The sequence below is a fragment of the Hylobates moloch genome, unplaced genomic scaffold, assembly GCF_009828535.3.
Source record: "Hylobates moloch isolate HMO894 unplaced genomic scaffold, HMol_V3 SCAFFOLD_15, whole genome shotgun sequence".
Classification (NCBI taxonomy): Eukaryota; Metazoa; Chordata; class Mammalia; order Primates; family Hylobatidae; genus Hylobates; species Hylobates moloch.
In genome coordinates, this window is record NW_026652290.1 from 41,026,699 (window position 1) to 41,053,802 (window position 27,104).

A 27,104-nucleotide genomic window follows, 5' to 3' on the forward strand; every position below is an offset into this window, starting at 1 on the left:
AGCAAAACCAAAATGGTCTGGTGACCACCACAGCTTGCTCGACTTAGGGGACGGATGAAGGAGCCCTGATGCTACAGAATGAAACAGAGGCGGGGCTTTACCAGTAACATGGCCTGCTCCTGGAGCAGCTGCTGCTGAAGGACTTCCAAGTGCCGCTGCTCCTCTTCTAGTTGTCGCCTGATATACTCCTGTCACACAGAAATCACCCAGCAATCAATTTATCCCAAAGAAAAGCATCAGAACCACCTGAATGGAGCACCAAGAACCATTTGCTCCAATCACCTTTAGTGACAATTCACTTAGTGGTAAATACCTAAAGAAAATCTATTGCTAAAGGTTTCTCCAAAAACTTCAAATTGGCCAGTAAGATCTAAGGGGTCTAACAAATGATGATATGCATTCCCATAATATACATGAAGGGATCTAAGAATACTTCTGTTAGAACACAGCTGTTGTATACAAATGCAGAATTTTAAAAGAGTATGCCGTTCCTCTTAAGGTTGGTAAACCCCAGAGAAATCAAGAGTTTAATTAAAAAGGATCAGAGGGTTCTGATTAGTAAACATCTGCTTATTAGTCATTATTTATAACAAGCACGGATCACCAATTTTTGAAACCTAAAACCAAAATCTGCTTAATAATAAAATACAACAAACATGATCCATGCTTTCACTAACAATTCCAAAGGCACCTGGAATGACTACATTCCAGACTTGGGCAACTCTCCTCAAATGAACAGACCCAGGCTCCATGATGAGTTTGTGTGTGTGTGACAGACAGAGACAGACAAGGACAAGGGGAGAGAAAGACAGGAGGAGGTGAGGATGGGGTGGTTTTTCTTTTCAATGAGAAGAGAATGATTAGTCATTATAACAATGAAAACAAGTAAACACATCCCAAATATGTTATGGAGAGGGGTAAAATCCTACTTCAAAGCTGCATGAGTATTATAAAGGACAGGGATACCAGGAAGCCTCAGTCCCTGTTCCACTGAGGACTGGCTCTATGATCCCTAGCATGCTCTAAAGCTCCCCTTTTCTCAGTCTCCTCATTTGAGAAATAAGCATCCAAAATCTCCTCTCCCAACCCTCAGGAATTTTTCTAAGGTTCAGACATGAAATCGATATGAAATAACCTTGAAAAGCATAAAACATTTTACAAGCAAAAGAGGCTTCCTTTTTTTGGACGGGGAAAAAAGCTCTAGAAGAGGAATAGACTAAGAAGGACTACGAGGAAACATTTTATCCTGAAATTCAGATTCCCTTTTTAGAGTGCCTACTGCTGACCATCCCCTTGTGTCATGGTGCACACCTTGAAACAAAAATAGCCATCAATATGGGCTGAAGAGAAGTTTTAGTTAACCAATATCTCTGGGAGAATATTGAAATTACAGCATATAAAAATCCTTAGAAATCCTTACTTTACAAAGAAAACTGAGCCAAAAAAGCCAACTGGTGGGGTGTGGGCAGGGGGGTGGGGCGGACTTACTCAGAAGGCTACTGACAAACGTTATCTGGTTCTGACCTGGGATCTACGTCTCGTGTCTATGCCTGACCCTCCATGGTACATGCTACAGCAATACCTACCCTAGCAAGGCTTGTGGCCTTAACCCAACTGTGACTGAGCAAAGGAACCTGACTTCAACTCATTTTCTTTTGTGAACAAAACAGAATTAAATCTTAACTTGAAAGATCAAGTCGGTACACTCATTTGTTTTCTGCCCTCAAACCACAGGACAACTGGAAAAATCATGTCCTCTCCAAACCACAAAGGTCCTAACATATAGTCAATGAACAAACAATATACAACACACATCTATACAAACATACACACTTATGCCGAAATGAAATGCGTCCTACAGCACTGTTAACATTGGAATTACTATTTCACAATAGAATAGGGAAAAACAGAATAAAACCGATTTTAGAAATTTTTTTTAAAAAGTGGTGCCAAATACTTGCTATTCACAAAATTTAATGACTGCCACTAGAGCATTAAAGATGAATTGCCACCATCACACCCTCCTCTCATGATCGAACTGTAATCATTTCTAGGTGATTTAATTCTTAAAAGCTTGAATGTTTTCCTCTTTGCAGCCCCCAGGTATAAACATAAGTGGAATGTTAAAGCACACGCGCTACACAGTTAAGTGGTTGACAATGTCAATTAGGTAACATAAAAAGCATCACTGAAATTCCTGGGAAAACACCGAGGAGCACGCACACCCAAGGCTTAGGAAGCCCAAGACACATGATTAGCATAAATGACGGCAGCTGAACAGTCACATTTGAAAGTTAACACCATGGCTTATAAGTTTAAAATACAGATACCAAGTGCTATTTAAATTGGTCCTCACATACCATTTTTTTCTTTATTCCAAGCTCCTACCAAAGGGATCAATTCAAAGACAAGAAAGGCAAAGAGGCTAAGGGCAATTTGTGTTTGTACAGGTGGTTCAGGAAACAAAAAAAGAATTCTAAATAAAATCATACCTGACATTAATAAAATGCTGCAAATATTATTAAAACCTGATCTTTTTTGGTTGAACGCATCAATGTTAGTTTTTTTAATGTGCCGTGTATATAGGGAATTACATGCTGATATATATTACAATATTCACTTAGCCACTGGATATTCAAATATTTCTCGTAAGAAATTTCTTAATGTTGGTTTTCAATTTCATTTAAAAAAAAAAAAGTTAATTATCACCCATATATTTGGGGTCCACAGCATTTAAGCCAAGCCTGAGAAGATACATGCAGACATCTTTCAGGTATTATACTATTTAGAGACCACTTAACTGGTTTCAACAGGTTTCTAAAGTGTAATGATTTATAAACCCTTTTTAAGACAACAGACTCAATTTATTGGTGTCATTCCAACTGTGTTTCACCACGTTCATACATCTGAAGTTCTAAGTATATGTGTATGTGTGTACAAGTGTGTATGCATCACATGTGTGTGTACTTTCTAAAAATCCCCCAGCTCTGCAAAGTAACAAACTTCACAAGTGTATGCCTGGTATGTTATCTGTGAACTAACCTGTTCTCTTTCAACTCTCCTCTTTTCTTCTTCTGCCCGTCTCCTCTCCTCTTCTTCTTTGCGCCTTCTCTCCAAATCCTCTAGACGCCTCTTTTCTTCTTGTTCTCTCCTTCGCTGTTCACGTTCCTGCTGCCTTCTAGCTTCACGCTCTCTCCTTTGTTGCTATGTAAGTAAAAATATATAATTATCAGGGATCTTCCCGCCATCTTTCTCATGATGTTATAGTGTGCTGATCAGTCAGTCACAGGCGGACACTAATGAGGTGAGGTTCATGGGCCCCATATCTACTGGCCAATTATTTCCACACTGCCCCTCGGACCCATAAGTAAGGGCTTCCTCATGAATGTTGGTCAAAAGTATTGTGATTCTGTGAATCCTTATAGGGTTTAATTTCATTTTGATAACAATTATTCCCCACTGCTCACTGCACCACAGCAATTAGGGGACAGAAAATTCTTTATTCGTGGAGATCATTAATAGGGTTATGCAGGACCCTTAAGTCAGAAGAAAAATACATTAAGAGAAAGAAATAAAGGGAAATAGAAATACAGCAAAGAAAGACAAAGAATTTAAAAAAGGAAAAAAAGAAGCACACATCAGGAAAATGAGGAACTGACATCAACAAGAATAACTAGGACCACTATTATTAATAAAAGTATTTCAGAAACTGCTACTGAGCAAATGCTTACTACTATGTGCGTGGCACTATGCTAAGTATTTGATATTTCTTTTCCACTTATTTTATCTCACATAATTCTCCTAACAACCCAAGGAAGTCATTATTTCATCCCTTCTTTACAGGAGCGAAAGCAGGTTCAGAAAAGGTAAGTGACTTGCCCAAAGTCACACAGCCAGCAAGCCCCCAGCTGGAAGAGCTGCTCTGCCTCTACGGCCCATACATACTCTTAATCACCCTCTACCCTGCATCCCATCAACAGGTGTAAAAGTTTTTACTGAATCACCAGACTCACTCAGCCTTTCTAAATCCAGACTGGTTATAGAACAGAGCAAGATGACATGCCAGGCACGTGATGACAACTCACTCTTCTAGCTCAAGGCTGTCTGCCAGTAAAGCACAAGCTAGACTCTGGACTCTCTGGGATAATAAAAATGTTCTGTCTCTGCACTGCTCCGTAGTCACTAGTCACATGTTGCTAATGAGCACCTGAAATATAGCTAGTATGAATGAAAAACTGAGTTTTTAATTTTGTTGCACTGAAGTTAATTTTAATTTAAATGGCCAAATGTGGCTAGTGGCTACTGGGTAGCAACAACTCTAGAGGATGCACAGCCGTCAAATTTCCCAGACACAGAAAGCCAATAATATTAACACAAACTTTATTTGTGACACTAAAATTAACCATTAAACAAGAAAGCTTAGGGTAAAGCTATCAGGGATATTAGACATATTTATAATGGATATACAAAGTACATATTTATTATAGTTTAAGTATTCCTTCTGGGTCTTCCCACCACTCTCAACTAGTATTTAATCTGAAATCCAACACTTAAAAATGATGCCCTAAGAAATGTAAAGTAGTATCTTTCATCTGGAATAACTGGATAGCAACAATGATTTGGTACTCCAGTCTCTCTCACCTGACTACTATCCCCCCATTATTCTCAGTGAAGTTCTGAGTCTGCTTTTGGTCCTGCCTCTCTCATTATATAGGTTTTCAATGGGGGAAATCTCCTTTTCCCCCATTCTCTGCTCTTCGAATTCAATACACAAAACTCATCAGCTTCCCATGGGTGGACATGGGGTCATAAAATGAATGATGCTCCTGCTCTAGTGTCTAAAAACTACAACTTTAATGGCTATGCCATCTTTATTTATCAAGGTGTTATTACTCATCTCACTTTTTGTTTGTTCCACTGGGTTTCTATGGACCTATCACAAATAATCTATAAAGTGTCTTGCACTACCGTAAGATTCCTTTCAACACGGTTGAAGAAATCAGGTATTCTTTCTTTATTTTTGGATACTGACTGTTTTCCAGTCATCCTATATTTCTGTCCACAAACTTCCCGGGAATCCTTGTCATCTTCTTTCTTACTTTGCTGGAACACATCCTCCAGCAGCTTCTTGAGAAGAGAGAAGAAGAGGCAAAACGAAACAAAACGAAACAAAAAAATCTCTGGGAACTTTGTGAAATTGTTATTTACCCTAACATGCTATACACAATTTCCGCTGAAGAAAATTAACATTCCCTCCGAGTTTCGAAGGCATTGCTATGTCATCTTCTAGTTTCTGATGTTGCTCCTAGAAATTCTGAGACCATTCAGATTCTTCATACTTAGTACAGGACCCATTCCACACTCTTCTACCTGCTCCCAACTTCAGCTTCTAGGATCCTCTTTTCATCCTCAATATTCTAAAGATGATGATGTATGTATACATGTATGTATGTGCACATACACGACAATGTATGTGCCTTTGTGTGAGCCCTTTTTCACTCATGTGCTGGGTATTCAGCGAGGCTTTCAATCCAGAAACTCGTATTTCTTAGTTCTGGAAATTTTGCTTAAATTATTCCTGTATGTTCTTTCTGTAGTATTCACTTCCTAGAACATCTATTAAATAGAAGTTGGACATCCTGGATTGATTCTGTAGGTTTTCCTTTTGTCCTATTATCCACCAACTTGTCTTTTCTCCCCCACTTTCTGGGAGTGTTCATTTAAAAAAAAACAAAAACTCAAGAATTCCTTCTTAATTTCTGAGTATTCTTGTTCCATAAATACAGTATCTTCTCTTTCCAAGGATAAGGTCTTGTGTCTGTTCGTGTGTATATGTATATATGTAGGAGATGCTTTGCTCTGTTCCCCCACTGTCTCTATATCCTTCAAGTTATCTTTCCTATTTGTTTCCAAATCTCTCATGTTAGAGATTTTTCTCGGTGTCTGGTAATCTTGGCTGTCCATTTACATTTAAGATCCTAAAATGCAAACTATAAGGACTGTATAGACAAATAGCACCTGGCAACTACTTAGCAACAGAGTAAGGTGATTATGATTCACCCTGATCATTTCTCTGGGGCCTTATTTCCTTTGGGCTGGTCAGTTATCTCCAGAGAGAAATCATCACAATATTCTGGGAATCCTTCCGATATCCTACGGGGTTGAGGAAGGGGTGTATGAAAAAGATACAGCATTTGTAATAAGTGTGTCTGCCACCATTTTGGAAGCTGAGTGAAGTGAGCATGCTTGCAGTCACAATGATTAGTATTTACATTTTCACTTAATGCCCTTGTTTTAGTTCATCTTTCACCACATACACAGTTTTTTCCATGTTCCCGGTCTCTGTTGTTCACTTTTCCCAGGTAGTATATATCTGCACCTGCTGGGGGCAGGGGATGCTCAGTACAGAAGCTGCACAAGACAGGGTAGTCTAACTGTGCATGTTCGTACGTGTGCATACTCTCTCTGTATATATGTACATATAATGTCAACATAATTACATTTTATTCAATTAATAAAAATGTATAAATTTAATTCAAAATACACTATCAAAGAAAAAATAGCAAGCAAACAACATCTTACAAACAGGATATGCTATATAAAAAGTTCAACTGTCAACTGAAACCTTCTGAGAGGCTTTTTCTTTTTAAATTTCAGGTGATACTACCATACCTTTGGTTACTATATCAACACAAAAGAGACTCTAAACGTCTTGAAAGCAGGAACTATGTCTTATCTCTTTTTTTTCCCCTATAGTAAATATCACACATTACCTTCAGAAGAGAAATTCAATACTTTTTATATTTGAATCTAACCTTTATACCTAGCATATGACATCCAAAACAGAAACTGCTGTGAATTTACCCAACACTTAGCATTTAGAGTGATGACAGACTCAGGAATCCATTCAGATCTCTAGGTCCTACGAAATCCAATCAAATCCTAAGGCAATCTTTTCAAGATCACCAAGTAAGAGCACAAAGTCTTGAGATTTAATTATTACTCTGGGTAGTGCCTCATACTAAGAAAAAAAAAAAAAACAAAAAACAAAAAGCAAAAAAAACACCTCCTTTATGCCTCCAGATATTGTATAAGGTCCTCTAAAGTACTCACTCTAAGGTACCTCTGGTACTCAAATTAGAGCTCTCAAGCCCAGTGGTTCATTTTCACATAGGCTTAAATTTGAATGAGCCCTTCCTTTCCAGAGATACACACAAGACTACAAACAACTAATCCATCTATTTGAGAAATACTTATTAAGCACCACAGATATACAAAGATGAATTAGAAACAGCTCCTGTCCTTCAAATCTTGCTGGTCAGGTAAGTCACATACCTTTAAAAAAAACGTAGAAGACAATGTGGAAAGTGGTAAATCTCCCAAGACTATCCCACTAAGCAAGTCCTGGTTAGTGAGACCAAATAGTTAAGAACAATAGCTAAGGCAAAAAAAAAAAAAAAAAAGGACAGTTACCGACTTCTCTTCCACATTATATTCTAATAGTTGAAGTGGTAAACTAGATGGAGAGCAAGAATTTAAACTACCAACCATAAAAACCACTACATTCAGAATAGGCCCTCAATTTGGAAGTAACTGGGGGCACTAAGAGGAATCATTAAAAAATTAAGAAAGCCCTTAATATCTTAATAGGTAATGTGAAAAGCTGGCCTTTTGCATTAGAACTTCAACAGAAAATATCAAAAACTGAAACATACACAGCATCAACAAAATAACATCGGTCTGTACCGTTAACCTTATGCCTATGATTGCAAATAACAAAGCCCAGGGAATTTTAATGAACATGCTTCTTCAGGCTTACCCAACTAAGAATGATAAACACGATACAATCTTTTGAAGCTTTTACAAACTGATGTAATTTATTTTCTTAAATTATCCTTTCTTTAAAAATAAAATCAAACAGACAGAAAAACTGTGTGATGTCCTAACGTGATCATCAAATCTCTCAAACTATACAGATTTTATTACTTAAATTTTCCCAAGCGTGCCTAAGTAAATAAATACTTTTCCAACTAAGCTTTAATTATCTAAGTTCCTATTCTAGTTTGGTATTTAAAAGCAAAGCTTTCATCTCACAATTCTAAAAACTTTTCTAAATAGAATTATACTAGTAATAGTGAGATCTAGTTAAATACACTCCACTGGATGTATTGGCTTCAGTGGAAACTAATATATTTTGATAAACCAGTTAATTCTTTGGACTCTGCTATTTCCAAGAACTTCTGTGGTCATATTACTACACAGATATACCATCAACCCTTGACTTTTTTTATTTGCAAGTTCTGATGAAGTGGAGAACTATTCGTTTCTTCCCCATCTTTAGGTAATAAATCACGTATGAGGAATTAAACTCGCTACAAAATTTAACTGCAAATATAACCAAACACCAGACTGGGATGCCAAGAGAATATTTAAGAACTTATAAGGAGTTCTTAAAAGCAAGCCAGCCACCTTCTGCATACCGACTGAGCTGCTAGCTTGACAGAAAGCAAGGCCTTAGCTGTAGGGGCACTGGCATGCCAGGACACTATGATTACTGTGTATATTAAAGCTGGAACTATTTTTTTTAAGAAAAGTAGCATGTGCTAACATGTACTCCTAATGTTAGATACTAATGGCTTGCAAAACAAAAACCTTTTCTGTAGGAAAGGAGGAGTGAGAAAATGGTTGTTATTTCTTTAAAATACATGGCAACTGCTGGAAGGTGCTTCAGAGTAAACGAGTTCACTGCCTTCCTTCTAAATTTCAGAACCAAGAAACACATAATGCATGCATGGCACAGTTTATTAATTTTTTACTGAGAAACTTTTATGTTTTCCTAGTGTTACAATTTAATATCAATACTAATCCCATTTCACACAGAGTTTTTTTTCTCTTGCTTCCCTTTGTTTTTAATGTCTTCTACTTCCACCGCCCTTCTAAAATTTAACTTTGAGATTTGCAGAAATCACTTTGGGATTTTGTAGGAATGACAGAAATAAATGTTACTCTGTGTCCTCTTGGTGTAAGAAAGGCTAAAAGAAACTGCTGGTGCTCACACTAACATTTACCCTCAGTTGAGGAAGCAGACTTTCCAAAATCACAAAGCGACAACTGAGAGTCCAGGGGTAAAGGCTCTGAAAGGAAAGATAAGAATTTTTTTTAAATACCAGCTAAAAGACTCTGAGATAGGAAAGACCTGAATATCCTATCAGTACTGTTCAAGAATAGAAAGAGAATTACAAGTGGCAGAAAACGAATCAGGTTTTCACCAGGACACCATCTTGTTTAATATTTTTATTTTCTTTTACTCTTTTTTTATTTTTTTATTAAACAGAGATGGGGTCTTGCTATATTCCCAAGCTGATCTCAAACTCCTGGGCTTAAGTGAGCATCCCATCTCGACCTCCCAAAGTGGCTGGGATTACAGGTGTAAGCCATCATGCCCAGACTATTTTTATTAAACTTAGACAAAGACCAAAGAAAACATGCTAACCAAATGTGTGAATGTCATGAAAGTAGAGAGAACAGATAAATGATGCCAAATCACGATTCAATTAAAAAAAAAAAAAAAGAGCACAAAACTATTGGGATAAAATGACGCCACAATTAAGTAGGCTTCATTTTTCCTAAAAAGCAAATAAATACTAGATGGAAGAAAAGGTTGGCTTGGGAAGAAAATGCAAAAAAAATTTTAGCTAGACCCAAAGTCTTTTATAAGCCAAAGGTGTGATGATGCTCTAAATAGGAAAAGTAGTATTAAAACTTTTTGGTTGGGTGCAGTGGCTCGTGCCTGTAATTCCAGCATTTTGGGAGGCTGAGGCGGGTGGATTGCTTGAGCCCGGGAGTTAGAGACAAGCCTGGCCAACAATGGTGAAACCCCATCTCTACAAAACAAAAAATACAAAAATTAGCCTAGTGTGCTGGCGCATGCCTGTAGACCCAGCTACTAGAGAGGTAGAGCCAGGAGGATCACTTGAGCCCAGGTGGCAGAGGGTGCAGTGAGCAGTGAGCTGTGAGCTGAGATTGCACCACTGCACTCCAGCCTGGGTGACACAGCAAAACCCTGTCTCCAAAACAAAACACCTTTTTGAGGGAGGAAGAAAATTATCCTTTTCTGAATCTCGATAATTCACTTAGAGTAAACTGACAAAACATGAGTGTACCCAGAAGAGAAGGACCCAGGGAGCACAGTCACACACACGAAGAGCAGCGGGGAGGGGCAGGGAAGAAGGTCTGAGACTCTCAGTAAGAACCTGGCTGCATGAGCTCAGCATTCTCCCCTTTTCCTTCTTGGAAGCATCCAAACAAAACAAAAACCTCATTTTCAGCAAAACTGGGAGACAAACTGCAAAAGAGTTGCAAGGCCTTCCAAAGGAGATCCAGTTCACACAGGAGACGAGGAGGCAGAGAAGCAAAGGAGGGCGATACCAGCAGCAGCAGTTATCAGAGGGCACCAAGGGAGATGGAAGGTGGGAGTGTATATATTTCTTAAAGATGAAGGACCTATGAAGCGCAAAAGCACCCTCCCTCACCTGCAAAAAGGGTGCAGAGACAGGAGTATGTGGATGGCAGGAGAAATCCCCAACCCCAGTGGGCCTGATTTTGTGGCATCTGCACTGTGTTTGCCCACAGCCTTTACTTTCTGGATCACGTTTTGCCAGTCTGCTGATAGATAACAGTTATCTCCTTTCAGTTTTAATATCTTATGAGTGAGGCTGACCATCTTTACTTACTTTGTTCATAAAGTAATCTCTGTTCCTCAAACAGTTCTGACTAAATCCTTATTGCCAATAAAGGGCTACGAACCAATTATGGCTCAAATAGTCAGCCCTCTGTATCCACAGCTTCCACATTCACATGGATTCGACCAACCTTGGGTCAAAAAATATTTGAAAACACTGCATCTGTACAAACTTTTTTGGTCATTATTCCCTAAATAATACAGTATAACAGGTATTTGCATGGCATTTACATTGTACTTGGTATTAAGTAATCCAGAGATGATATAAAGTACAGTCATGTGTTGCTTAACAACAGTGATATGTTCCTAGAAATGGCATCGTTAGGTGATTTCTTCATTGTATGAACATCATATAGTGTGCACACACACAAACCTAGACGGTACAGCCTATCACACACCTAGGCCATATGGTGTAGCCTATTACTCCTAGGCTACAAACCTGCACAGCATGGTACTATACTGAATATGCTAAGTAACTGCAATACAATGGTAAGTAGTTGTGTATCTAAACACAAAAAAAGTACAGTAAAAACATGCTATCAAAGATTACAAATGCTATCTCACCATGAACAGAGCTTGAGGGGCTGGAGGTTGCTCTGGGTGAGTCAGTGAGTGAGTGGTGAGTGAGTATGAAGACTTTGGACATTAGTGTACACTACTGTAGCCTTCATAAACACTGTGCATTCAGGCCATACTAAATTTATTTTAAAATGTTTTTCTTTCTTCAATATTAAATTAATCTTAATGTAATTTTTTCTTACTTTAACTTTTAAATTTTATTCTTTTGAGTTTAATACACAAACGCTTCATATAAATCTGTACAAAATATTTTCTTTCTTTAAATTTCTGTCCTATAAACTTTTTCCTAATTAAAATTTTTTAGCTTTAAAAATGTTTTTGTTAAAAAGTAACACACAAACATACACAATAGTCTAGGTCTACACAAGGTGAGGATCCTCAATATCACTATCTTCTCCCTCTACATCTTGTCCCATTGGAGGGTCTTCAAGGGCAAATAACACACATAAAGCTGTCAGCGGTCATCTCCTATGATCTCAATACCTTCTTCTGGAATCCTCCTGAAGGACCTGCCTAAGGCTCTTTTGCAGTTAACTTGGTTTTTAATATGCGGAAGGAGTACACTCTAAAATAATGATTAAAAAGTATAATAAATACATAAACCCAGTAACATATACTGTATATAATTGTATGTGCTATACTTTTATACAACCAGCAGTGCAATACATGAGTTTACACCAGCATCACCACAATCACGAGTAACAGGTTGCGCTACAACACATTACACGTTACAATGGCTATGATGTCACTAGGCAATAGGAATTTTTCAGCTCCATGATAATCTTATGGGACCACCATCATACATGTAGTCAGTTGTTGACCAAAACGTTGTTATGCAACATATGACTATATATGGAAGCAGTGCACAGGTTATATGCAAATAGTAGGCCACTTTATATCAGGGGCTTGGGCATCTGCAGTTCTGGTATCCATGGGAAGTCCTAGAACCAAACCCCCAAATATGGGATCACTCTTTTCCCAAATTACCTTCCTCGGACCTGGAGTGTAAATAAAGCTTAATTACCCAGGCTAGTAACAAGCAGCTAGCTGACCAAAAATCCAAACCAGTGGAATTCTACTCATGTGACTTTTCCCATTCCAGTATTTTCTTAATCTTTCCTAATTAAGAAGCTCAAAGAGATGACCCTGAGTTTGAACATACACTGAAAATCCATAATGGGCTAATCAAAACATGTCAAGTACAAAATTCTTGTTTTCACAGACATTCATAGCATCTACTTAGCTTATAAAACAAAATGACTTTAAAATTTCAGCTCTTCCCTGTGAGCCATTGCTCACCTTCGCCTTCTACCATCACTCACCTACACCACCTACCACATGCAGAGGCTGGATAATGGATACTCGTCTCACTAGTGACAGCCTGAAAGACATTTCCAGTGCCTGTGTTACAAATGAGTGCTAACTTGATCTGGTCCTTGGCACTTCAAGTTATAAACCACCAAAGTAATCTATGCCACCTGCTTAAGGAAAGTACAGGCCGGGATCAAAAAAAGACAGTGGAAAACACCACTTCAAGAAACAACTAGGAACAGCCAGAGTCTCAAAACTCAAGCATTCTAATATAGTAAATACAGTCAATATGCAACTTGAACAGACCTCTGAACTCATTCAAGATTTATTACGTTCAAAGAACATTGAAAAGAGTCTTAACGAAAAGACTACAAGGAATTTGCAAATTAGCTACAAAAAGCATTATATAAGCAGCAAAGTTGTCCCTACTACAGAGGAACGTATGTCCTGTTTTCTTCTAAAAGTCCTAGCTGAATATGTGCAGGCTCCTTAGTTCAGCAGGCATGATTTTTCTAAACAAGCGGCAAATTATAAAGAGTTTTCAGAATCCAGACTACAAATACACAAAGTGTATGAAAGATTCCATGCCAAAATGTGCTGTTAAATTAGTAGGATAATATTTAATAGCATGTGTTGCTACTTAATAGGTTAAATTCCACTGGATAATATCAATACAGGGCTTTACTGTTGTTGGGCCATTTTTCTGGGGGGAAAAAAGGTAAAACAATAATGTCTGTGAATTAAATAAAAACAGAAATGATAATGAATGAGAAATTTGGACCTGTGAGGTATGCAGCAGGAGTCAGTCAAGAAAAGAAAATCAAAAGACTCTTCTGACCCCCAGGTGAAATAGCCATGTTTTGGTCAATAATTAACTGCATATACAATGGTGGTCCCATGAAATTATAATATCATATTTTTACCATACTTCTTCTATGTTTACATATACAAATACTTACCATTGTGTTACAACTGCCTACAGTATTAGGCACAGTAACATGCTGTACAGGTTTGTAGCCTAGGAGCAAGAGGCCACACCACATAGTCTAGGTGCATAGTAGGCTGTACCATCTAGGTCTGTGTAGGTACACTCTATGATGTTCCCACAATGACGGATCACCTAATGATGCATTTCTCAGAATGTATCCCCATCATTAAGCGACCCATGACTGTATAGGGAAATAATATATTTCTGTGCATTAAAAACGTGAAAGCTGTAAGGTAACCATATTACCAGTGTTAGTAATATTAATGAGTTAAATGAGCAGGTGGTGTAAAATGTACTTCTCCACCAGCGGACACTACAACTTCCAGGTTCAAATTGTTTTTTGCATCCCTTTGTGTGTGTGTGTGTGTGTGTGTGTGTGTGTGTGTGTGTTTGGCTTAAACCAGTAAAAATTTATTTTCTGACAGTTCTGGATGCTGGAACTCTGATATCAAGGTGTGAGCAAGGCCATGTTCTCTCTGAAGGCTCTACGGAAGGGTCCTTCTTTGCCTCTTCCTAGCTTAGGTGGTTGCAGGCAATACTGGGCCTTCCTTGACTTGTAGACCATCGTTCCCATCTTGCCTCCCTTGCCACGCGGCACTCTTACTGTGTTTCTGCCTCTATGTCCAAACCTTATCCTTTTTTTTTTCTTTAATTTTATTTTACTTTAAGTTCTGGGATACATTGCAGAACTTGGTTTGTTACATAGGTAAACGTGTGCCATGGTGGTTTGCTGCACCTGTCAACCCGTCACCTAGGTATCAAGCCCTGCACGCATTAGCCATTTGTCCTCATCTGCATCCCCTACTCGAGTATACCTAAGGTTAAGGCATTTAGAAAAAAAAAAAAAAAACTTTCATGTGAAAAAGTCTGAAGTTTCAGAAAAATATGCACATACAAACTGGGACCCAGAGGCTGAGAGCAGAAAAGCAATTAGGTCAATCCTGAGCAAGCCAAATTAAACCATAATGCAAAGACTTCACAAAACTGGTCTGATGCCATCTTTGGGACACCTGCTCTGCATCTAACACAGTATGTTGATGAGTAACTGTGGGGCAGATCCTTAAAGTTTTCACAAGGAAGGAAAACATTTCTAAGGCCTCAAGGAATGTGAAGGCCTGCCAGTCCAAAGCGTAAGCTTTCTTTCACAAGTTATGTAAACAGCTGTGCCAGGGGATAAGTATTACCCCAGGAAGCTACAGAGGATATTCCTCTGAGTGGCTAACTACCAGTGTAAATGCAGAAAGAGAAAAGACCGACCAACTTGTACATTTTCCTTTTGCTACCTCCTCTAGCCGTCGCCTCTGTTCTTTCTGCTGCTCAATCCGCTTCTGTCTCTCTGCCAGCAGTTGCCTTTTATATTCTTCCTGCTCCCGGAGCTGTTGCTCCTGTAGTAACTGTTGTCTCCGAAGAGCCTCGGAACGTTCCTTGTTCTCCTGCTGCAGTCTCAGGAAATCTCGACGAAGAGTAGACTCACCAGGCACGTTCACAATGGAGCTGTTGGAGAAAGCATAGCTTTCAGGGGTGTGCACCAATCACACTGTCCTATAAGTGAGACAGCAGCACCAGCATACTATTCCATTTCTACATTCATTCTCTGAGTTCCTCTGACTCCAGGGAGACAACTAATACATGCACAGAAATGACTATATCTACAATTCAATAGTCCCATATCTTCTTTTATTTATTTAGCAAATATCTTAAAATGCTGTCCTAGATGTTTGCTTGACAAGGCATTTCTATTTAGGATTCTCATAACAATTCAAACTCAGTAAAAGGAAAGCTTGAAATCACCTTCTTTGATTTCACTAGTCCTTTAACCACTTTTTTTTTCTTCAGTAAACAGAACCATCAGACCACTCTTCAGTGTTTACACCATTCCTTTGTCTTTGTCTGGTCACCCACCAAGCCCTGTCATAATTCCCTCCCACTTTCTTATTTCCAGGTCAGCAGCTGAGCCCAAGCAGGTCCTACGAATTAACCACTGCACAGATTAATTAAACACACCCTTCCTAGCTGATCTCTCCACCGAGTTACTTCTCCACTGCCACGGCATCCAGAGCAGCATGGCAAACATATCTCCTTAAATTGCCTTTTTCGTCATACAGTGCTCCTCCTATTCAAAAACAATTACATTGCTCATGAAATCAGTTCAAATTCCTCTGAAATTCTTAGTCCAAAATGGATTAAAATCTCTCCTACATAAGAAGAAAAAGAGATTATGAAGTAGCTTCAATAAATTCTCTCTCTTCCAAGTCCCATTCTCTGGCACATGACTCTCCACAGGTCTCTTGAGATGCCCTTCCACCCTCCCTTTGTTCACTTCATCAGCCACATACTGCAGCATGGACAACTGCCAGGCACACCGATCATTACAATCCAAAAATCCTCTGTTCTCTGATTCATCAGTTATTATGAGGTTCATGCAACCAATCTGACTCCTTAACCTCCTGCTTTACTGAACCTTGGGGAGCCAGAGATAAACTAAAACACAGACCATAAAATAAGTCAGGACACACACAGTCCTGCTGGTCCATGGGTGGAACAATTCTCTGTGTGTAGCCATGTTCTATATACCACCAGAAATGGTGTTCAATGGCACCTTCACCATCCATGGCTTCTGGAACAATAAATGCTGGGGCACTCTCCCCTGCCCAGGCCCACACATTTTTCAGTGACTGGGGAAGGGGACACAATACAACCCTTGGTAAAGAATCACTGGATAAGAGGATCCAGGGAAAAAAAACGTTTACAGGAATATGTCAATAATAGAGAAGAATGGAAGATAGTAAGATGCTGTCTAAGTAATTTAAGATTCTTTGTACCACACAGGAGTCTTCTGAAATCCTGGCACAACATAAAACTTAATCCCTTCATAAAGCAGGATACTGAACAGTGGCTTCGTGGTTACCTTGGCTCTCCTTCCTGTTCAGGCACTTCCTCCTCTTCTTCCTCACTCCCACTGTACTCATACTCAGTTTCATCTATGAAGAAAAGGACAAGATAAATGGGACAGTTCACAAGTCCTGACACATGCCTGTTCAGACAAGCATCTCCAGGAGCATCATGGCAGAAAATAAACAAGTTCCCTGTGAAAACAGCAACTTGTATAGAGGATTTGGGGAGGAGGGGCTAGACACCACATTCTCATAGTGACAGCATCTACTCGCTGGTCAGCCTTACTCCCCATAGAAAAGCTGATTCCATGGCATTTGAGCCAACCTTGTATGGGGATGCACTGCTGAGGAGGTACAGGACCACGAGAGGGGATCCAGAGCCCCTGACACACGAGAAAAGAACCCGAGGGCACTAGCAAATTCACCAAAATCCACTCTGATGGCAAAATTCAAAAAGATATGTAACTGCTGAAACTAAGGCAACCAAGAGAATTTATTTGCTCATTTTTTGCAATTAAGGATCCACGGAGAGTGCAGCAGAGAGAAAAGCCTGGGAGATGGACACAAAGTGAAACATTAACTAGGTAGAGGAAAAACAAGCCAAATGTACCCACAAACAAACCAGGCAAAACCAGGGAAAACTAATTAAACCATATAGCAAAAGAATGAGACTAAAATTTGCTCTACTTAGGCCAGACTTCAAACAAACAAAAGTTTCAACATCAATAACTCATTTTCAGTTCTACAGGTTTTAGACAGTTTTCTCAAAAGGCCATTTTATTGGTCCCTTCACTTAATGTCAATATCCAACTTTCAGTGAGCACTTTCACTCCAGAAATCAATCAAAAAAACCAGACGGGTTGAAGAGATTTAAAAGCAAAGTCTAGACATACACACCTCTATTTTTTTCAAAGATATACAAGATGAAAATCAGGCTGGGCGTGGTGGCTCCCGCCTTTAATCCCAGCACTTTGGGAGGCCGAGGTGGGCAGATCACGAGATCAGGGGTTCAAGACCAGCCTGACCAACATGGTGAAAGCCTGTCTCTATTAAAAATACAAAAATCAGCCAAGTGTGGTGGTGCATGCCTGTAATCCCAGCTACTCAACAGGCTGAGGCAGGAGAATCACTTGAACCTGGGAGGCGGAGGTTGCAGTGAGCCAAGAACACACCACTGTACTCCAGCCTGGGTGACAGAGCAAGATTCTATCTCAAAAAAAAAAGGTGAAAATCAGTTTCCTGGTTTTTAAGTGCCTGGGCAATTAAAATATGGTTCCATAGAAATTTGTCAGTCTACACATATAACATAAGCTCTTCTGTATACTAGACCATCAAAGCTATTTTAATAGACTATACTAGCTTCAAAGGGAAATTCCAGCTTAAATAATCTTTAGAATCCTTAAAATAGGTACTCTGCTATGTTTATAATTTTACACTACAAATTACTAATTATTGACAAGAGGCTGATGGTATCTGGAAGGTACACCCAAAAAGAAAATGAAGAAGTCACTGTGACTTGAAGACTGAAAGGAAGGGAAGGTGCTCTGCTGTTTCCATCTGCAAAATGTGGGTGATGAGGAAAACGTGAGATGATCCAAGGTATCTGGCAAATGTTCCATGAACGTTAGCTATTATTACTAAGTAAAGTCATGGGAAAATGATCCAATATGCAAATAATTTTTTTCCTAAACAGCACTTCCATGTCAAATGAGAGTTAAGGAAAAAAAGTCTTGTTTTCAAGCTTTAGTTAACTGTGTTACAAGTGCATAGCTTAATGTACAAAGCCTAATTACTTTTATAACTAAGTATATCAGAAGGAAAAAGGTTATTCTGAACATCAATGATGACTTAACTATGAATACCAGTACAGGCAGAAAGGCCTCCAGACTTTGACCAATTCTTTTACTGCCTTGAACCTGCTCTTCTTAGTTTCTTCTCTGACCTTGAAATTTGAACCAAAAAGTAATATGATACCAGTTATCCAAGTGTTGTTCTATAAAGTTATTATAAGGACCCACAAAAGAGAAAGATGAATGTAAGCTAGCAGCCTCAGAGAAGATGGTTTAGTAAAGATGGGGATGATGTTTGAACTGCACCTCGCTGGACAGAAGGAAAACGGAGAGCATTCCAGGAAGGTGGGCAAAGTATGTGCAAAGACATAAAACAAAGATACTGGGAACAGAAAAGAACCTTCACTATTTAGCAGAAGAGCATGCTTGTGCTGTGCATGCTACTTAAAAAGCAAAGTTGTCTGACTATGCATGTGGCCCATGCTACCACACCACTTGTAATAGAGTAGAGCAGTAAAAAAAACCCTGAGCGGGGGTTCTTGGGCAGGAGAATTATACAGAAACACACTGATGGTGATGCTCACAGCAGATGCTCAATAAACCCCAGTGAAATATGCCATGAACACATCCATAATGAAGTAAAATGGGCAGCAACAATGATGTGACCCTTGGGAACAAGAAAAGCATCCCATCGCAATGCCTATCTATTTGCTGTAAGCTTGGTGACACAACACAAAGCTCCAGCCAACTCCACCTGGTGCCAGACTGGACTCCAGGCCTAAGCACTGAACTGCAAGCAGAGAGAAACCATGCAAGCAGAGAGAAACCATGCAAGCACTGGCCAAGTGAGCACTCTCATAGCTGGGAAGGGAGTGACCTATTCTAGTTGGCAAGAACCTAAACATAAAAATTTTAAAGGATGAAAACAAAAACAGGCTTAGTACCTTTCTCGCCTCTCTTCTTCCTGGTACGATCTATATGATCCTTAAGCTGGATTCTAACTTGCCTTTCATTTGGCTGATCCCTTATAAAAGGATGTTTCAAAAGCTGCTCTGTAGAGGGCCGCTGCATGTAATTCTTCACCAGGCACCCTTCTATAAAACTAAAAAATTTCTTCGACCTGTAAGAAGTGAAAAAGATCATCAAATTTCCACCACAAAGAGTAAAGATCCAAAATATCAGTAACTCATAAGCCTCAACATAAAGAAGAGCTTCAGAATTCACTGTGAACATTCTGCAAATGCATAGGAATAAGCTATGAAACATAAATAGGAACTCAGGACTGTTGACGATCAGGAGCATTAATTTAGCACAGTTTAAGTGGTGCATCCTATCACTAACAACACACCACAAATAGGGAGCTAACAAGGAAGTCAGATTTAAATGAACTGGATTTAAATCTAATACTGCACATTAATCACTTAATTAAGAGGAGTGGTGGCAGCAAGGGGGTAAAGGGAGGTCTTTGATAAAATGAAGGCAGACAGGACAGATGTCTGGTACCTAGAAGACAGACAATGAGATAAGAAAAGGAGCAGAGTCCATGACGAAATGCTGGGTCTCTTGAACCTGTTAATTTGACATTTCAAACAGAGTTCCAAACTGGTTGATTTGTCAGTTCCCTCTGTTTAATCTACAAAGGTGGAAATTACAGTTGTTGGTTTTTTTGGAGGGATGGGGGGAAGAGATGAATCTGTCACCTACATTTGCCATACTAGCCACTTTTACTTCTTCCTGTTTCTCCATGCCCAGCTCATGAGGACCATGGCCCTAGCCTTGGTCAAGACACTCTTACCTATCACCTATCCTGTTTTTTGAGACTCATCTCAAGAATCACCACTTCTGGCAAATCTTCCTGGCAACACTCTGCCCTATGTGTCCCCAAGTTAGGAGCCTTTCTTCTGTGGTTATCTGCTTTTAACAGACTGCATGCTTTATGTTTCTGTCCCGCTGAAAGGTTGAAATGGTACACGTCAAAAACTGGTTCCTACATCTCAACCTGTAGGCAATGCTCAACACTAGGCATGCACACCACAATAGGTATGGAATAAATTTTTGTTGAATGAATGAGGTATTCTTCGGTCTTTAAAAATGTGAGTTAGAAAATTAGTTCACTCTTTCCACTTCACTGCTTTTAAGAATCACTTCTATTGTCTGGTATTTCCAGTAAAACTTACTTTTTTTCAATTCAACAAATACTTATGTATCAACTATTTGCATTTGTTTATGTCAGGCTCTGTAACACATACACATGGGAAATAAAGTGGAGAAATTTAGGTATACACAACAGTGGACATATATCAAACTTACAGAGGAAGAAAAAAACTGTTACAGTGGACTGGACAAGAAGAAAAAGTGGGATATTTGATATTCATATGGTAGGACAGGGAAGACAACATTCCAGACTGAAGGAATGATATGAACAAAAGTAGGGAAGTGTTAGAGAATAATGAGTTATTTTCTGAGGCTAGTATAAAAAGTGAAAAAGAATGGAAAAATAGGTTAGGGTCAGCTCAGAGTAAAGCCCTTAAAGTCATTCAAAGTAGCTGTTACTTTATTCTACGTTTAATGAGGAACATGGAAGATTCTACACAGTATAGTGAAATGCTTTAACACAGAGATAGTTCTAAGACCCAATGTCCACAAAGATCATTTGGGGGAGTTTACTGAAGATACAAATACCTGAGTCACTCCCCAGACCAGAAACTTTGAGGTTGGAGACATCAGTTAAAATATTCCAAAAGGATTCCTAAGCATTGTGTCCACAGACTAACATCTGGGAATCAATGATCTACAACATATTTCCTAAAGTCAAGAATCAAGTTCTGCTGGCAGAAAGACACTGATCATCTTTTGAAAGCTATTTCTCAAAAAAACAGTAGAATTTACATCGGGTGGACAGGGGACAGCAATCACAAAGGAAGAAGGACTTTACTTCCATAATTTTCTCATCCTTTTAGAACACTTGGGTAACATTAGAACAGAGATATAAATGGATGAAATATGCCATCTAATCCAGTTTAAAGTTTGGTGTAAGAAAAGAACACAGGAAGCATTTATTGCTGTCTACCACTGTATCTTTGTATCACTGTATGTTGGACACATAGAGGTTAATACAGAACTACAGCTAATGGACAGAATAATCAGAGTGTGAGGTACCCCGAAGACAGCATTAACTTAGCAATCCTTCCAGTATAGACTTCTGTCAACAAAATCTGAGAGAGATAAAGAAAAGGGGAAAATGAGTACTACTTAATTAAAGCATGAACTGGATAGAGTTATTCCAGCTCCACAGCTGATTCCTTGGTGACATCAGCTATACACTGATGGTTTCCCTAGGCGTGACCACCCATGGATGTCCAGAGTTATGTCTTAATACAGAAGACTGACTGGGGCTACAATCCTTACAACTCTGTGGCAATAAAAACCATTCTAAACACAGGTAAATGGAATTAGACAGCCACATGGAGACAAATGTGGTTAAAGACTGTATAAAAAATGAGAAAAATCCTGCCAGCAGAAGACAGAGGGGAAAGAACGGTGAAATGTGTTGGGGGCAAGGACAGTGAGATACAGGGAGAAGCATGAAGAAAACTGGTATGAACATGGGTGTCAGCGTGCAACAATATAGGGGAAACAGAACTGCAAATCACCAGAAGATGAGCAAACAAGAAAAAAAGCGTAAACAGGAACAGCTAAAAAGCCAAACTCAGAATGGAAGCTTGACTCTGAGATGTTCTGCATATTTCAGAAGGACAGTCAAGAACCTAACAGGAGGCAGCATCAATTGGAAAACTAGTAAGAACTATTTCAAAAAAAAAAAAAAAAAAAGCCATATAGTAGGTGGGAATCAATGAGGCCAGAAAAACAGAAAGAGGAACACAAAAAGGAGGGAAGGCCATGCATGAAGAGCCAAAGTACAGACCAGAACAAACAAGAAAGGACCCAGAAAGAAATTCAGGAGGGAAAGAGGGGGAAGAATTCTCAGGAGAACCCGAAACACTGCTCTCTCTCTTCAAGATTTCACAACTAACCCAACAGCATGTTCCCACAATGCTGCAATCCTAACAGCTTTTCTCAGGGAAATTCATCCTCCTCTCTCTCTGCAGGTATCAGTACTCTGTTTGACAAATGTGTGAGAGTTACAAGGAGAAGGAAAAGTGACAGCCTAAGAAGATAAAACCATTCTGCTAATGTGCTATTCTGCGATTAAAGCTGGTATGTCTAACTTCAATTTAAAAAAAATAATTACAGTAAAAGCCTCCATTAATTTTAAAATCCTACTACATCTGAAGAAATGCAAGTCAACACAGCTTTGTTTCTTTCTTTCTTTCTTTCTTTTTTTTTGAGACAAGAGTTTCGCTCTTGTTGCCCAGGCTGGAGTGCAATGGCATGATCTCAGCTCACCACAACCTCTGCCTCCCAGGTTCCAGCGATTCTCCTGCCTCAGCCTCCCGAGTAGCTGGGATTACAGGCATGTGCCACCATGCCCAGCTAATTTTGTATTGTTTTTTAGTAGAGACGGGGTTTCTCCATGTTGGTCAGGCTGGTCTTGAACTCCTGACCTCAGGTGATCCTCCCGCCTTGGCCTCCCAAAACGCTGGGATTACAGGCGCGAGCCACCACGCCCAGTCGTTTTCCTTCTTTAATGGAAAAATGTTTAGAAGTATATTACACTTAAAAGAATGCCTAAATATTAAAACGGAACATTTGTCTCTAGACATGTTATAGTGTTTCAGGTGGTTGTCACCGTTTTGTAATTAAGAGAGAATTTAACAAAAAAAATCTCATTTAAAAAAAATCAACGCATCTTTTAATTGGTGTTTTGGAGAACTGGCTCTTGTGTTCCCCAGAATTAGAAGGGCCAGAATTTTATCTCAGAGGAAAGTATAACTAAAAAGAAACAATTTAAAAAATAAGGGAAACGAACAACAAAAAAACCATACATAGCTTACCATTTTTTTGACTTCAGCCGGGGAGGAGGGTTTCTGGGAATGAGAAACAGTGCTCTCATTGGATGCATGTCACAGAGAGCTGGGGAGAGGAGACGGTCGTGTCAGTACGGCACTTATTTTACTCATTCTTGATTTCTGGTTCAGTCATAAATAACACGAAATGCTCTGGCCCATCGTCTGACTGATAGGCTTCATACCAAGCAGTCTAGACATCTAGTTATGAACTCCAGGGCATACCTTGAATTTCCCACTTAAAAACAGTAAAGTGGGAGGACGAGAGCAACAAGAAGAATATACATTTTCAAACAGACATTGGAAAGTTTTCATAAATCTAAGTCTTATAGGAACTAACACTTAAGTTGTTAAACTATCTGTTAGATTACAATGAAAATGACTGTATTTTCATAGGGTTGTTGTCGAGATTAAATAAGATATGGCTTGCAAAGGCCTTCACACAATGCCTGGAACAGAATGAGCACAGTTAGGCCCTCCAGAAATGCTGTTTGTTGTTATAGCTAAAAATACTAGAACGAGCAAAAATTGAGCATGAAATGGATTTAATTCTGTGCAATTGCTGTTTGTACTCCTATGACACAAATAAAGGTGTGTTAGGCACACATGTACGCATTACTATGTCACCATATGCAATGTGCATTTTCATGTGTTTCTTTACCTTCAAAAGACCCTTACAAGGCATCTGGGCAATGAGGAGAGGCAGACAATACTATTCCCCTTGTGAACAAAAACTCAGACAAAGGAAGAGGTGGTACTTCCCTGCCTTACTGTTTTAGAGGGAAGCACAGGGGAATGTATGGTGTTTGAGGCAGATCTCTATTTCTATACTGAAAACTAATTTTTAGCTGTCAATAATTATTTTGATTCATTCAACAAATATTTATTCAGCAGCAACTATGTGCCATGCAGACAGTTATACATTCTATGTGTATACCTTTTTTAATGGGGACCAACAGAAAATGCAGTGGTTTTTTTCCTTTGTTCTCTGCAATTCTACCTCATCCGTGATCAGAAATGAATTATATGAAGTTCTCATTAATCCAATGGAGAAGCAAACACAAAATTTCAGTTAACAGCACAAAAAAATTATTCTATCAATACAGTTTTGCCTCCATTTGTAAAGTCAAAACTTAATACTAAAATTTCATGTGTTAGGACTAGTTTCACTGAATTACTCAATTTAAAATGTAAAAAGAAAACTTACCACTTATTACCTGATCTCAGCATTACTTCAGGTCACACATGGGTACAACTTAAATAAAAGAAAATGTAGCCTATAGGCCTCCTAGAGATATTCAAAAGGAATAGTAATAGTGGTTGCCAAGAATTCCTTTTACATCTAAAACTCGACTACATTTATGATGCCTTCATCTAAACAGTCCACCAGAAATGCCTTCATCCATGGAGCTGAGCTGTTCTTTTTGAAGTCTTGGGAGGGGTTTAAGTCACACATAACAAGTGAGCTAAAAAGAAAAGAAAGTTACTTACGGGGAGCACCTTCTGCCATCTCAATGGCTGTAATGCCACAAGACCAAAGATCACTCTGCAAAAATAAAACAGTATGTTACAGATACTGGAGCAGCTACAAAGCCACTAACTTACATATCTGGGTATTCACACAACTTTGCTGTATAAACCAAAAGGAAGTTTGCCAGAAAATTAAAAGTACAAGCACATTTGTAGAACTTACAGAGGGGAGGGGAGGGGAGGAGGGGAGGAAGGGAGGAAGGGAGGAAGGGAGGAAGGGAGGAAGGGAGGGATGGAGGGATGGAGGGATGGAGGGATGGAGGGAGGGAGGGAGGAAGGGAGGGAGGGAAGGAAAGGAAGGAAGGAGAAAACTGATTTAATTAAAACCACTCACATCTACAAATGAACTAGAGCTGGTCCACTTAAAAGCCTCTCTCTGAATTGTCTATTGTGAAATACTGTATGTTTCTGCATAAGCATTCAATACTTTAGACTTCTGGCCCAGATAGTAACTCAAACTTAATTAAGACTTTAAAGTTTAAAGGCCAGAAACCATTTTTTACAAAGTGTTCACCACTGAATTCATAAAACCTAATGTGGTTCACTACTTCAAATCATGCCACTAAGCATCCCCACCCTACCTGCAAACCAAACAAGTCAGCTGGTTTTCTGTACATGGAATCTTTTTTCTGATTCCCCTGAAATACTAAATTTAAAATTTGAATTAAACTTTACTTTCTACTCAAATATAAGTTCCATGAAGGCAGGCATTTTTGCCAGTTTTATTTACTTTTGTAATGGCGGGTACTCACTAAACACTGCCTGATATACTAAAGTCTTATCAGATGATATTTCTTCTTTTTTTGAGTTCTTCTGTGATCACCAGGTGAGTGCAGTGGACCATCTCGGCTCCAGTCCACTTTCAGTTCAGGCATTCTCGTGCCTCCTCCTCCCCAAGTAGTTACAGGCGTGAACCACCATGCCCAGCCATTAGATGATATTTTTTAAAATCCAAAAAAAAGGATTTTTGAAAAGTAGATGAGGATAATTATTATCACTACTATATATTTGTTTATATGCTATCCTAACCAAGGAATTAAAGTTGCTCAATTTAAAGGTTTTCTAAATAATCTATACTTATATTACAAAGTTCAGACACATATATCTGAATACAACAAAAGGGAGAGACCTATCATTCCTCCCTTATTTTCAATAAGCTTTCTATACTATCAGGGTACACAAAGGGGCTCATTACCCTAACCCAGTGGCCACTCCTGGCAACATGAGTGGGGGATGAGCAGTTCTGCATGTCCCCTGCTGTGAGACAACATGAAGCACCTCCACCTCCACCTCCCCCAGGGGTGATTTTGCTAAGAAGGTTTTCGTTGATACAAATTACGCCTTTCCAGTTTACAGGAAACAAACTAAATGACATAAAGAAGTAATGAGACAAATCTAGAGGGTAGAACATTAGACAACAGGCCCAGGCTCTTCAGAAAGTCAGTTTTACGGAAAAACAAAAAAAAAACCTGGGTGGGGGTGGGGGAGTTCTAGATTAAAAAAGACTAAATAACCAAATACATTGCCTTGTTCTGCATACCAGTCAGGTCTAATTACCAACTTTGCATTAATTATTTGTGTTTACTTAGGTATAATAATTATTTGGGGAATGCCGGAAAAAGTTTTCAAATTTTAGAGACATGTAATGACATAGTAAAGAGTGGAAAGTCACAAAGTTGGTTATCTATTTTAAGATACTTCAGTATATAAAAAATAATACATTCTGCACTACAGTCTTAAATTGTCTCATTAATTGGATATTTGTAATAAATACTAAAATACATGGGAGACTGTTAAGACATGAACTCCATTTTGCATATCATTAACGGGTATATTAACCAGTCTGGCTCATCTAATTAAGGCATGGATTTTTAAAAATAGTTTTTGTAAACACAGTAACCTGAGTTTGATATCAAATATGGGTTTACATCTAGATTTTTTTTAAAGTGTGTTACTGACTCAAGTCCCTAGAGGTCAGTCTAATAATTTAAATAAATTTGTGTACCAAATAAAAGCTGTAAAGCAGTTTAACAAGAGTAATATAAAATTTCACTCAAATGAGGGTATTACTATATATTGGCAATATTTTTAAAAGAATAAATATTTGATTCTAATATATTCCTCAAGTTAAAAAAATGGATAGCAAATAGGAACAAAAAGTTCTAGGCACGACAAAGTGCTCAAGACTGCTTTGAAACCAGTGTATTCCTTAGTGAGAACACAGTCATGTGATGCAAATGGACAAAAAAGACAGGATCTGAATCCTGTCCTGGAAAATTTGCACCTGCAATTTTCCTCACTGAA

The 27,104-nt window shown here is 38.8% G+C and overlaps 1 protein-coding gene across 50 annotated transcripts in view; it reads right to left on the minus strand.

Annotated features, from left to right (window-relative positions):
• The window catches only part of MAP4K4 (mitogen-activated protein kinase kinase kinase kinase 4), a 162,592-nt gene that overhangs the window by 35,546 nt on the left and 99,942 nt on the right, over window positions 1-27,104 (minus strand). For 49 of the 50 annotated variants that reach the window (XM_058428196.1, XM_058428203.1, XM_058428202.1 and 46 more), the window contains 7 exons: window positions 24,762-24,816; window positions 23,259-23,337; window positions 19,248-19,423; window positions 16,528-16,600; window positions 14,903-15,113; window positions 3,043-3,204; window positions 102-188 (listed from right to left, as the gene is read on the minus strand). In XM_058428196.1, coding sequence (XP_058284179.1) covers window positions 102-188; window positions 3,043-3,204; window positions 14,903-15,113; window positions 16,528-16,600; window positions 19,248-19,423; window positions 23,259-23,337; window positions 24,762-24,816 — 843 coding nt within the window. The remainder of the gene's footprint in view (window positions 1-101; window positions 189-3,042; window positions 3,205-14,902; window positions 15,114-16,527; window positions 16,601-19,247; window positions 19,424-23,258; window positions 23,338-24,761; window positions 24,817-27,104) is intronic. The other variant, XM_058428176.1, reaches the window with a different exon arrangement.